Consider the following 14,399-nt stretch of genomic DNA (forward strand, 5'->3'; position numbering starts at 1 on the left):
AAGGAAAAGAAAGAAAGAAAGAAAGGAAAAGAAAGAAAGAAAGAAAGGAAAAGAAAGAAAGAAAGAAAGAAAGAAAGAAAGAAAGAAAGATAAATGAATTAAGTTTCTAAACACCAGCCTACTTAATAGAGAAAGGTATTTTAAATTGGTGAAATGCAACTCTGCCAGTATATCTAGGCCCTGAGTACAAACCCGTGTCCTGCGGGTTTGGCTGGGCACAAGGCCAAATTATAGCCAGTGCAGCTGGTGGTCTTGAAAGAAGTTGCCCAAAGCAGCCTCATAAAGTGCCTGCCCAACCTTTGCCAGGACAGTGCGTTTAAACGTAGCCTCTTGCCTTTGGCCATGCTATGACTGCACTGCAGCTGCCTCATACTCAGCCACGTGCCCACTTGATCCAGCCCCTGATGGACTGGACGTCCCTGGGGGAACACTGGGTTTCCCCCCAGTTGTCATCTCTGCTCTGCGCTGGGGGATTTGTCCTCTGACCTGCTGCCACCCTCAGAACCTGCCTGCCCACCCCTTCAAAGCTTCTGGCTGCGCTGGCCACTCTGGTACAGCACAAGAAGCAGGCCGTCCACCTCCACAGCCAGCACCTTCCAAGTCTTAGCAATGCTACCTGGCTCTGCAGTGCTATTACTGGACTAGTAGGTCACATATATGCACACAGAGGAAAGGAAAGTGGCCTTTTTGAACCCAGGCTTGTATCCAGTCCCTGCTGTGACTCAGGTGATTAGTGGGTGGGCTTATATTCCTCCAGCTATTTCAGCTTTTATTTGTGAATGTCTGTTTTCCCTCTTTACTTAATACTTCTTAAAATATACCTTGTTTTTTCCTCCAGAACCATTACATTGCACAAAAGCAATGCTTCATCTGGAAGCAGACTCCTGAAATAATTTTCTGCACTTCTTTTCCTGCTCACGTCTGTTGCTACTAAAATATTTGCTTCAATTTTCTTTCAGTCTACAAAGATTAAAGCTTCTTTTAGCAATCCCTTTACGCAAGGGTGACATGTTGAAGGATCACCTCCTTCACAGAGGACAAAAAAAAAAAAAAAATCAGAGAAAAAATGTAGAAAGTGTATATACATTACATCTCAGTAATCCCCTGTTTTACCATATAATGGTACTAAGCAAATTAAAAGAGATGCTTGTAAAAAATATATATTATAATAATAATAAATAAAACCCATGTTCATGTTAATGCTATAGACAGCCCTGATTGTAAAGGTGAGCTGACACAGCTCAGTGAGTAATTAGAACCTCAAACAAATCTCTTGTATTTCATAACATCCACTGCTAAAACTGAACATGATCCTTCCCAGAATACCTTTCTTCAGCCTCTTTCTCTAGGAGAGCTAATTGTTCCACTCCCCTCCCTCAGCAGTCTCTAACAGTAATCCCATTTTCTTTCCCTTTAGACTTTATACCTCTCTTGATTAAAAAGAAAAAATAAAAGAAAGAAAGAAAGAAAGAAAAAAAAAAAACTGTTCTATTTTATCTAATAATACAGATTTTTTTTCCTCTCTCTCCTTTACTTTATCCCATATCTGGTCCATACCTGCTTTAGTACCCATGCCAGTTTGATTCCTGGAATCATGATGGATTTACTTATCTAAAGATAGAGTAGTTAAAATTCTTTAAAGCTAAATCAATAGTTCTGCATCCAGTTTTCAGTGGCCTTTACTTCATTCATATTTTGAAGAAACACACAATAGTTAGTGAGATGGGGGTAACAGCTCATCAGTAACTATAGTTCCTTACGGTTCACATGTACCTTCACACCAAGACTAGACCACTTTTTCTTTCTGCAACCTGGGATAGGACATGCTGTGTCCTATCTGTTCTCACATTTAAAATTCTAGGTAGCACATTCTGCATCATTTTGGTTTCTTCTTAAATGCAAATATTTGCAAGTGGGACAGAAAGGAAGGGAAAAGGTGGCTGGGGAGGAAAAGGTTGTTGTAAATTTACATGTATCAAAGAACTCTGAATACCAGTAAGTGATGTCTCTTTTTATCTTCACTTGATAATCCACACAGACACTCATATCATGGGTGACTCCCAGCAGCTCCCCCCAGGTTATGTAATTTTTTGATAGGTCATCACATTGTCCTTCACTACAGAACTACAGTAATTAGATTCTAAAGTGTGAGATCAGCTCAGGCATACTGCTTAAGATACAATTGGAGGTTGGTATTTGGAGAAAGCTACAGGCAGACATTTGAGACTTTCCCATTTGTTCATCAGACTACTGACCACAGGATCAGCCACTTGCCTAAGAAACATAGTGGCTACTGCCTGGCTCAGGAACAGAAGTTACCAGCTCAGATATAAACACTGGAAGCAGTCAAGTTTTCAGCAGGGTAAAGCTGTCCTGAAAGACTGTCACTATGACATCTGATTACATTCCTTACATGCGGTCTAGAAATAAGAATCTTATTCACCATTCTGCTAGCAAGAGACTTTGTAACCCCTTCTTTCTCAGTGTCCTACATTCTATGTGCTTCTCGTGACATGAATACAGGCCAAGAGCTCTTCCAACATTCCTTGGAACCCATGGATATCTGGCACTCACGTGCTGACTCCATTCTTCCTGAGGCACTTAGATTTTGCAGTCACACCATTCAAAAAAAAAAATCCCACCCCGCTCCTGGAAAAACATGTCTGTTGCTATGAACTGATAAACTGCGAGTAGCAAGGTTAGGAGAAAGGCTCCTGAAAACACTGGATGTGTCTTGCCACACTGGAAGGTGCTGTCATATAAACTGAACAACAGCAAGCAGCTTGCTGAAAGATTCCTCAGCAAATAACATAGGGCAGCACCTCTAGAGGAAGCCACGAAAGCCTGGCACAGAGCACTACTTAGGTGTCAGAGACAATGTGGCCTAGGAAAGACAATCACTCATAGTGCCTGGCTGGAAGATCAGCTATGGAACTGAAATCGAAAATGACCAAGAACATGACAAAAAATGACCAACCTGCCTAGAATAAGAATGGCTCCCAGGGCTAGGAGCAAAGAGCTAAGCCAATGACCAACACAGTTTGCAAGAAGAAAAGGCCCAGCCTCGCAAAAGACTCTCAAACATGGAGGAGAAAAAAAAAAAAAAAAGAGAGAGAGAGAGAGAACTGAGGTTTCTTTCCCACAAATGGTGGGTAAATGCTGTCATCTACAAGCCTCAGAAATCTTTCAAGGCATGTCAGATTCAACAATCCAAGGTTTAAATAGTGAGAAGCTCCACACAGAACACGTGTGAGTCTCTGACCAAACCAGAACTCTGAAATCAGAAGCAGCACCATACAAAAATGCAGCAGGCATACAAGTTATATTGGCTGGAATGCCCTGCTGACTGTGTTTACTGAAGCCTGAAGAGATGACTGCTCAGCAGCAGCTGGATAACTGCATGCGATGCAGAGTGAAAACACATCACCCTATAGTTTGAGAATCTAAACTCAAGACAGAACATGATTACTTCATTGTAACATTCAGACAATTTTACTTTTTAACAGAACATAGAAGACTCTGCCATTTCTGAAGCAGCTGTGCCTAACAGTATTTGTTTCAGTTTACAACAGTAAAAAAACAAGCCTTTTTTATATAGCATATGAGGATGCTCAAAAATGGCAATATTGGTCAGAGGACCTGACATGTTATGTGAGGTGGAATTTTCAAAGAGCTGTAAACACTATTTTAAGATGGCGAGAAAAAAAAAAAAAAAAAAAAAAAAAAGGAATATACTGCTTGCTGTGCAGCTGTAAAGAGTTATAGTTCCTTCAGTTTTAAGGGAAACAGTACTGCAGACCTCTGTTATAATAAGCAAGTTTTTCTTTAGCCCTAACTAAACAAAACCAAAACAAATTCTCCTTTCCTCTTAAAAAAGAAAATTCAGTTCATATAAAAAAACACCAGAAACCTCCATGAAAACACTGCCAGGTGGGAACAAATTTCAAGGCAAAATTGAGAAATATATTCAAGGCAGACTAATTTTCACCTCTTCAAGTGCAAGTTGCATAAATTTCAACTCCTCAGACTCCCACCCACTTACCAACATTCATCTGTATTCCTTCAATCAGTTTAAGAGTACAGTCACCTGTCTTCAGTGAAATCAAAAGTGGTATAATAAATGAAACATGGGAGAGAAAAGGTAAGCAAAGAAATTCTTCACAAGAGTATATATGATTTCACATCAATTCATCTGTGACTATCTTACAAAGCAGCTTTCCAGCATGGAAATTATTTCCAGTTACAATTATTTACATACCAATATGTTTTATAGTAACAGCCTGAAACATCAGATTAAAAACAAGACTCTTATGAACCATAATCCAGATGTCATGACTGAAAGAAAAATTAACCAAACTTAAACATTTTTTTTTTTTTTTTTGCTGTTGGTGTTTTTTTTGTTTGTTTGTTTTGTTTTTCCATAAAAAGTTTTTAGCCACATCAGCTTTGGTAAGGAGTGTAATGCTGAAATAGCAAGGTAAGAAAAGAGATGCAGTACTACCCCTTTTGGAAGGGGCACAGACAGACTGGCAGCAAAAAGGTAACTGATAGCTAGTTCAGGGAGGGATAGGACTTTTTTTTTTTTTTTTTTTCTCTTTCTGTGACAGGTTCATTATGAAATCATACTTAGTCACCACCGAGTATCTGAAAGATTAATAAAGGTTCTTTTATCTTTCTGCTTATTTTGTAGGTTATACAAGTTTCTTCTTTTATTTATATTCCATCTTTTTCTACTAATGCTCTGACTTGATGAAACCTTTAAGCTGATTTTGAATCAAGCCAGTTCTGACCTTGCTAGCAATTAAGCATATAGGTGACCCCCCCCCCCAAAAAAAAAAAAAAGCTTGCACTTTCATTCTTTTATTAATTACTTCAGTAAATATCAAAGACCATTTATACTTGGCAAGTATAAGATTCCCCTCCACCCCTTCTCTTTTAGGGCCACGGGTGAGGTATTTTATGGAAGGAGCTACAACATAAGTCTTATCCCTGTATTTCTGTCATAGAATCAAAGTTCCTATTCAAATTAAGAATGTTTTATATGGGATGCTCATGGTAATCAATTCCTGCAGATGCTACTAAACTTGGATTACTGAATGCAGCGATGTGTATGTATTCAAGTGTTATTCAACACTTCATCCACTGCTACCCTGTGCTCAGCCTCAGAGATTGAACACGTGCCCTTAAAAGCAGCTTTGCACTTTGATGCAGTTAATGCTGGGGGACTGGACATAAATCACTCTATGCACATTACTAGAGAGCTCTTAAGACCACACCAATATCTTAAGGCCAATCTTCTCTAACAGATTTCAGATCTTCTGACCATCAACACACCAACCAGTTTTCAAAAAGAAGCAATCAAATGGTGACTCTCAAATACACTATATGAATAAACAGCAAAGTTGTTAAAAAACACTGTACACAAACAACTTGATAGATTAGTTGCCCTTTCTGAAATTCACTAGGTGCCCGATTTGTCATGATCCTTGCAAGTAGGAAAGTTCATTATTTACCTTTTCGTTGTGTCATAGATAAGGTGGAGTTCAGAATGTCTGCACATAGCTTTGCTGATAAACTAAAACGTACTTGGTCCCCAGGTGATGTTTCAGCCACACCAAAGTTTGGTCAGCAAACAATCCACCTGTACCTCCACGTACAGATTTGCAGAAGAGTTCTAGAAGAGGACACTCAGGAGGAAATGGGAGTCTAGTCCCTATTTCCAAAACTTTGTGTACAATACAGAAACAACAGTGTGAACGTGAAAGCAAGCCCAGATGTCCCTTTGCTCAGCTGGGTCACCCGGTAATGAGGCTTGAGTGTTACACCCCTTTTTGTCCCTTTTCACCCAGAAGACACACTGCTCAGCATTATCTGCCCCAAATTATGTTACAGCTTGTCATTTATGGCACACTTCTGGAAGATGCAGGTGTGGACTTAAACGCTTTCAGACTGAGGGAAGAACAGTAACTAAGTCTCTCACTTTCTTAGGAAGTGCTCTCAACTACAACAAACAAGTGCATGCTTATCTTTTGTAACAGAAATGATCCTATTACATCAAGAATCCGCCCACAGAAAAGGGATCAGTGCTGGGGATTCTCAGTGTACATAGCTGCCTATACTCTAGAGATCAAAAATCCAGACATACTACTTTGCTAATATGTTCACCTTAGCCATCTAGAAATTCCAGTGAAATGCAGGATGACTGAGCTCTACTGTGTTTTTTAGCATAGGAAATAAAGCATTACATTAAAGGTTAAAGCAGTAGAGAACCACCAAACTGATTTCCTGAGTTACAGGTGCCTTTTTAATCACCTCCAGGGCAGCACTGGGCATTGTGAAAATGCTTCCCTAAATCACAAACTTCACAGGCAACATGCCAAGAAAATATCATGCTTGGCAATGAGAAGCAGCACAGCGGAAAGAAAGCACTGGGAATAATTTTAATCAAATTGCTCAAGACATGTCAAATAAGGGAAAATAAAATTTTATCACTGAGCACACAGATCTCTTTTTCAGACAAATGAACTTCTCAAGAGAGATCCTATAAAAATCCCAAAGTTGACATTAGAAACAAACAAACAGAAAAATCAGCCTTTCTTATGCATTAATTCTTAAGCCTTAGTTATGGGCAATTTTTAAAACAGTGACAGAATGTGCTCTATTTTGCATCATTGTGAATTTATAATAATTCTGGTGAAGTTAATGAGCAATTGAAGCTGGAGAATGGGCTTTTGTTCAGTGTTCAGAGACACAAAGTCAAAGAATCACATGCGGTGACAAGTCACTCAGACTGTCCTATATTTAGAACTTGTTATATACATTTATATTCAGTATGTCTGTGTAAGGGAGTATATATTAGGCAAAGCTCCATTTTAATCTCTACTAACTTACTAGTGTACTTCTTATGGACCTTCTTACGCAAGCCAGACCAGAATTTGTCTTAAAATCTGGCTAGGTAGGTAGCTGCATCCCCTGATGAAAGATGTAATGCTTAAAAATCATTATACAATGTAACCAAAGGGCAACTGGGGTGGAAAAAAATAACGCCTTTATGTCTGATGAATGGACAGATAGAAAGTATCTGACAGTTAAGTGTTGTCCTGTCACTGAATAAACAAAGATGACACCAACACCAGTTCTCTTTTACAGCTGTAACAATAAGGGAAATACTGAAGGTCAGCCATCAGTCACATCAATATTTGTGTTCCGCACAGAACACAGAGCAACATAATGTTAAGTGCGAGTGAAAATGTGTGTTTATAAACAAATCAACTTCTGTGAGCTACTAGCACGGGCACTAACAACTTCCTTATGGTACCACAGAGCAGCACTAAAGGCAGCCTCTTTCCATACATCACATATAAAAAAAATACATACTGTTTCATATATATTTTTTTTACCATTCACTCAGTGTTACAGATTAAAATTTAATAGAATTTGAGTACAAAATGGAAGATACAGGAGAGCCATTTCAAATATTTATCAAGTGAATGACTATTTATGATATTATAACCTACTAATGCACCGTCTCACTGAATACTTCAACACACAAGACAGAAATAAAATGTTTTGAAACAAGTTAAAATTCTAAATGAATGCTGATTGAATGTATATGAAATATACATTCTCTAATCATCTATCACTAGAAGAAGGCTAGAACAAGGCTAAATATTCTGAATTTAAATCTGTTTAAAAGTCAAATAATCTGATACTGAGATGCAAGTAATATAGGCATTAAAATATATCCTAATGAATGTGATTTTTCATTCTAGTGACTAGATACAAGAGAACATTTTCTTCCATAAAACCAAGCAATTTTAGCTATATTCATGGCATTTCTTCCACTTTGGCTGATTTTTACAGACTTAATGTCATGCAGACCTTAAGAAAAGGTCTTAAGGTCTTCAGTAGTTTTGAAAATAATTGACTGTGTTTGTTCTACAGATAATGCATCATTATAAAAACTGATTTTCCTTCATCTCAATAGGAATTTTAGTCATACCCAAGATCAGAAACAGAATCATGTAGTGTATTTCATCATTAATATACCAGATACTGGCAAGAAATCTAGATGATGATCAACACATGAACTACTGAAAGTCTTTAAATTACCTTTATTTAGCATCTATTTAAATCTAAGCCACACTACATTGTGAAGACAAAGTAGGAATTTTCTTTAAAATCACTATCCACAAGGGAGGTACCGTAATTACCAGAGAACCTCTTCATGCAAACACCACTTCGGTGTGATCACGCACTGACACCTAGTGAATACTTGCAGTTAAGAAATGCTGCTGCTGCTTTTCTAATTGCCCATGCAGGACAAATGGTACCAATGTATTCCTGCTGACAAGGTGTTCCGCAGATGGACTATGGTTTCCTTTTTCTAATTAGAGAGACATTAGGGTGTGTAGTATTTCATACACAAGTATGAAAGCACACATAGTATAAAAAAGCATGTACACAAGCGACTACCTCACTTTGTTTTCCACCCACCACGACAGGCTGGTGAGTAGCGCCCAGCACCCCAATGAAGCCAAGCAGACAACGAAATTCCCAGGGCCGGATTGGGGCTTTGCACTCCTCCTCCTCCACTCAGGGAGGCCTCAGGCTCACATACAGTAAAACTGCTCTGTTTCCATTACAGAGCAGATGGTGATAGAGATGAGCTGAAAAGCCCTTAAATGTGAACAGCACATGCTGAGCAACAGCAGAGACTGCAACCACAGGATTTATAGCTGAGAACAACCCAGGGTCAGTGACTGCATTGTTGTATTGTTGCCTCCTCTGCTGCAGCTCAACAGCGAGGCAGACACCAGCCACCTGACCCACTCATCCAGCTTTCCACACAACCACCAGCCCCGCATCCTCTCCACATACAGAGGAAAAGATCTAAGACTGCAACTCACAACTCTTTTCTATTCTTTAGGTGCATTTAAGGGAATCTTTCTCCCAAACTTTACGCATTTCTGAAGCATAATGCCTGAGCCAGCAATTACCTTCTCTTGAATTTTCAGGGAGCACTGGACAAATGGTTCAGTGAAAAACTCCACTGTCTAGTACTACAAGAAACACCGGAGAGGCAAATACCAAAATAAACTGCCAAGCTCACAAAAATGAGTTTGTTTGTTTCCAGAGGTGGTATGTGATACACTACCAGATGCTGTCAGTCACCATAAAGCTTTGCATACCCATGTTCAAATTTAGAATATTCATATCCTGATTTTCTTGAATTCTCAAATGTAAGGATGCCCAAAAGTCATGTAAAGCATTCTGAATGACACTGCTGCAGGCTGTAAGCTACCATTCAACCTTAGTGCTGAACTGATTCAAGAATTGTTTGAGAGAAGAGTGATGCAGAGGTCCAAACTACACACACCTACCTTGTTTAATCTATCTACTAGGGGGCCAATAAATGAAAAAAAAAAAAAAAAAAAAAAAAACTCATTTTAGAAGTTTTAGGGCAGTTTAGGCTTCATTTGAAAAACCTGATGCTGCCTCACAGTAGTCATGGATGGGTCTGGGTGTGAACCCTGGTTTCTCTCTCACACGTATGTCGCTTACTTTGACGCAAGCTCAAGACATATGCAGGTGACAGCACTAGTGAAAGGTCTTTCACAAAGGGGTGTCTCTCAGCTACCCCAAGAAAAGGAACGCTGGAGGAAGCAGTGGTGCCCCGCCACCTCTATCCCCCACACGCTACAGCCAACAGAGCAGCTTCAGACCTCAGGACCAGCATTCAGGAAGTGCCAAAGTTCTCATCATGACCCTGAGCTTTGCCCTCTGTATTCATAAACTGATGGCTTCGCTCAAAGTAGTATATTCACCTGAAAAGGTGGCGGGTAGGCATACACATGAAAACATACACAAGATTACCACCACTGTTCACAAATTGAATTATGCATATTATTTTAGGATTCTTGTTTTAAAGCATCTAAGTCCATTATAAAAGTACCTGTTTTATCAATTCATCTTGGAAACAGTGTCCATCAAGCCAAAGTAGATACTAATGGAAAGCCAATGCAAATCCTGACCAGATTTAACTCTCAGTATTTTATACACATATATGATGTTTACAAACGTGGTTCTTGTTTGTCAAGACTCCACCTGGAAGATATTTCCAGGCTATAATTACAATAAGCCATTACAAATTTTCTACCATCTCCTATACTATGACAAAAATGAAAACTGGTAACCATGTTCCTGTCAAAAAGGAATTCACATTTACATGTAATCATACAAACAAAACATAGATTATTAAAGGGGGGATGGTAGCAGGACACCAGGGAGTCTGATCAGCTCCTTTCATGGATCAAAATTGCTTCTGTAATAAAGAAAATGTGTACCCCCTCAAACCATACACAGTGTTCTGTTTTGCAGATCAAAAATCCTTGTTGCCATGGGAACTGCAAAAAAAGTCAGTCATGACATAGCAAGGCTGTAACAGAAACATGTCTGCTGGGAAATTACCACTAGTCCTGGTTTTCTTATCAAAAATGCTTGTGTACTCTCAACCTGAAAACAAAATGCTTCCTCAGATCTTACTTCCATACTCTCCCCCACAAGTATCTAGCAAATTTCCACTAAAAAACGATATGATATATATATATCATTTATACACAATAAGGTAAGCAAAGTAGGAAAATGAACAGGAAAATGAACAGATCTTTAAAAAAAAAAAGACTAAAGCACTTGATGAGAAGTGCACACAAGAAAAGGAATATTGTACAAAACAGATTACAAAAAGCAATATTCACAATGCAATTGTTTAAAGCAGTATTTCAAGGTTACTTATACATAGTTTGCTTTTGTACCTGTGTTCTCACCAGGTAACAAAAATTAACATTTGATTGCTAGAATAGAAAACCATCCCTTTTGAGAATGCTGTTGTCACTTCAAAGCAAAGTGAAAAATCAGAGTCATGCAATTCCCACTTGAACACGAACAGCTCCCAGAAGCGTGAATAAAACAACAACAACAACAAAAACGCTGATCAAATCATCCATGTAATAACATGGAATTCACAATGCAATCAAATATACCCTTTTCATCACCCCATTATAATATTACAGAAATACTAGACTTACTTTTCTGTCAAGCATGTGTAATGATGTAAAATGTCTTGAGAACACTGCACAAAAATATTACATATACATAGTGTTAAAATCATTTGACCTCTGGGTTGGTTTGTAACACAATGAAGTGGGGAAGAACCCTGAAGAAAACAGTTTTGCAGAACAGTATCTGCAGAAATTGCTTTTGTATGTAGAAGTAGTCTCTCTCTAAATATATACATATATTAAATACATCTTTGTTTTAACACAGCAATTACTTAAACATCAGATTATAGCAAAATACTTCTAAAAGAAATCTTGAAAACTAAGTGCAAGTGTAATCTGCAGACTGGCTCACGGTTTTGGATAGTTCTGAAGAGCTGTTAGCTAGGAAATAAATTCTTTTTTATCTGTTCAAACCACACTTGCTTATCAGGCTGCACATTATACAGAATATAGGACTACCAAAACCAATTGATTAACTCTTTATTTCATGCCCCACGGAGTGCAGATTTGGGTAGCTATCTAGAAACATAGTCTTACCCCCTCTCTTTGTCTTGGGCTGCCTAGCCTGGCACAGAACCGTGTTGGTCTCATGAAGTCCTCAGACAAGCCATCAAACTGCTGAGGGTGATCAGAGCAGTGGGAGTCATCTCCAATAGAGACTGAACTCATCCAGGAAAGGCAACATTTTTTTTTCATGACAAAGCCATACAATAAACAGGATGGTTGAAGGATGGGGTAATACCTGCATCTTTACTACAGTTGGAAAATTTGCAAATATATTTAAACCGAGCTTAAGAAATCAAGTCATTTACAACAACAAAATGAAAGAGTTCAGTGTTCAATACTTGGTATTGCAATATTTATAATGCCACGTACAATATATATAATACCACGTGCAATACAATGGAGAAAATTTATATTCACAATACCATGGCATTATTCATTTGCTAAATTGTTGAGGAAGAACAACTCTGGACTAAAAAAAACATCTACTATAACTACTGCAACTGATATAATGCCACAAAGTATACTATAGTAATAGTATACTACAGTAACAGTAAACATTTTTTAAAAGGGAAAATAAAACAGGAAAATATTTAATCTTCCAGATCTTATCTGTGTATATCAATCCTTCACTTAAAGCTGCATCTATTTGATGAGTCACTATTTCAGTAATAAAGGATGCTCGGCATTTGTCAGATTCATACAGACATTAGGCAGACATCTTCGCTGCCAGGGTCATCAACCCTCCCCTTTTCGTCAGTTCATTGTTCCGCTAAATTAGTCACTACCAACCACCTGTAAAGATGCCCCTATTTACATTTCACTATAAATAAATAAATAAAAAGAAGCCACGGCACGGTTCAGCCCCATTGACTCCGCTCTCCATCTTGCACAAACAGATCGATGCGTTACATCAGTGCGGTGGTTACAGGGTAACATCTGCCTGTGGCTGGGCACTGCTACTCCAGCTACTGGACTGCCAGCGTCACAAGCACAAAACCAGGCTGTTTTCAGATCATCGGTATCCTCTTTACAGGTCTTTTTGTTTTTAAATTACACCAATTTACAATAGTGGACACGTGTTATCACAACACAATAATAATATTCTGCAGTTATTATTGCTTATTTCCCCCAGCTATTGCTATGCAATCACAAAGGCAGGATATTATTTAATATTGTCTTTAGAAGGACCTGCCAGAATCTGAAATCTAAACAGCAAGGCATAAGTCAGCAATAAATTCACAATAACATAGAACTGCAAGCACTCCTCGCTGAATCACGTAAATAAGGGCTCCTGTAGCGTGAAGATGACAGGCAGTATCCGACTGCTTTATGTTCCTGAAAGTGCCTGAGACCGAGCCCACTTCACTCAAATTGCAGACGGATTTCCCTAATATCAACCAACCTCACACCACACACAGGTGAAAGCTGTGTTTCTTTCAGGGTAGACAAAGTAAGTGGATCTGAAAAGCTACGCTTAGGATCCCTGGGAACATTGTAAAGTAAAAGATATTTAGTCATGAAGATAAACAGAAACCATTTCTGAAGGTCTCTGTTTTTTAATCCATTTTCTATCTTAAGCACATGATAGCTGCAATTTTTAGTGATTTGTCTTCAACTGGTGAGGTACGCTGCCGGGCTAGCCTGAACCACGCTTTACAGGATAAACACCACAAAGGTAAAATACCGAAACAAATCATCAGCCAGGAGCAGGCATACAGGACGGGCAGACCCCTCCTTGCAGCTGGGCTTTAGAGCACGGTTTCAGAGCCCCCAGCTTTTGGAGCTTGGTGTCCTCTGACAAGAGCAGCACAGAAGCAGTCCGGGAGCCACCACCGCGCCGCCCCAGCACCTGCGCTCACGTACCTTTCTTTATTCGCACCAACGCCTGCCAGACTAACAACGCGAAAACGCTTCGGCTCCTCACAGCGTTACGCCTCCCGCACACGCGATTTCAACGTGCCAGTCTCCAGGCGCCTCACTGACGAGACAAAGGCGGCGAACTCTGACTTCGCAGCCGCTCGGGGCGGCGCTCGGCGCACAGCGGCACGGAGCGGTGCCAGAGCCGCCGGGCACGGCACGGCACCACCCGGCTCGGCTCCTCCAGCCCACTCCCCCCGCCGCCTGACCTCGCCGCGCCGCGCCGCGCCTCACCTCACACCGGTGCCGCCGCCGCCGCCGCCGGCCGTTAGGCTCCGGCCGTTGGGCTCGCGCCGCTTCGCGCCTCCTCCACGCGCCGCCCTGGCGGGGCCGTTGGGCTCGAGCCGCCGCTGCCAGGGCCGCCCCCGGACGTGCCGCACGCGCCTCCCCTCAGCCCGGCCCCACCCGGCTCCCAGCGCCTCCTCACCTGCCCCAGGCGGGTGCCGAGGCCCCGCCGCCCGCCCGCCTCAGCGCCGTGCCCGAACCCCGAACCGGGAGGGCTGAGGAGCAGCGGCAGGGCAGAGGGACCAGCCTCTGGATAAGGGGGAGCTCGAGCAAAAGCACGCCTGCTTGTCTGCTCCGAGCGCGCTGTTGGTGTTGGCGCTGGTGCGTATAAATCGCTGCAGGAAGCATGGATCTGTTCTTGAATGGTATCTGCTATACAAACGTGTGTGTATCTGCTTATTTTTCACAGCTCTTCTGCCACAAAACCAACGAACCGGTCGTAACTTGGTACTTCGGTGATGGGATTCCAGAGTTTCTCATCTCTTCCTTTCATAGACCCTGCCCTGAGCAGTGATGTTTTCCAGGCAGAGGGGAAAATCTAATTGCAACACTGCAGCCTAACAGCTCGCTACAGTAGCGCTGTAACACTGATGTGCGGAATTAAGAATCTCAGCAGACCATTTGTGATTG

At 40.6% G+C, this 14,399-nt stretch overlaps 1 protein-coding gene across 5 annotated transcripts in view; it reads right to left on the reverse strand.

Annotated features, from left to right (window-relative positions):
• The window catches only part of CSRNP3 (cysteine and serine rich nuclear protein 3), a 103,409-nt gene extending 89,725 nt beyond the window's left edge, over window positions 1–13,684 (reverse strand). For 2 of the 5 annotated variants that reach the window (XM_035331352.1, XM_035331353.1), the window contains exon 1: window positions 5,514–5,556. In XM_035331352.1, coding sequence (XP_035187243.1) covers window positions 5,514–5,529 — 16 coding nt within the window. In that variant the 5' untranslated portion in view covers window positions 5,530–5,556. Of the gene's footprint in view, window positions 1–5,513; window positions 5,557–13,251; window positions 13,360–13,430 lie in introns of those variants that run through there. The other 3 variants (XM_035331361.1, XM_035331354.1, XM_035331351.1) reach the window with 3 other exon arrangements.
• Window positions 13,685–14,399: the final 715 nt, after the last annotated feature.

Source organism: Oxyura jamaicensis, chromosome 7, assembly GCF_011077185.1.
Source record: "Oxyura jamaicensis isolate SHBP4307 breed ruddy duck chromosome 7, BPBGC_Ojam_1.0, whole genome shotgun sequence".
Classification (NCBI taxonomy): domain Eukaryota; kingdom Metazoa; phylum Chordata; class Aves; order Anseriformes; family Anatidae; genus Oxyura; species Oxyura jamaicensis.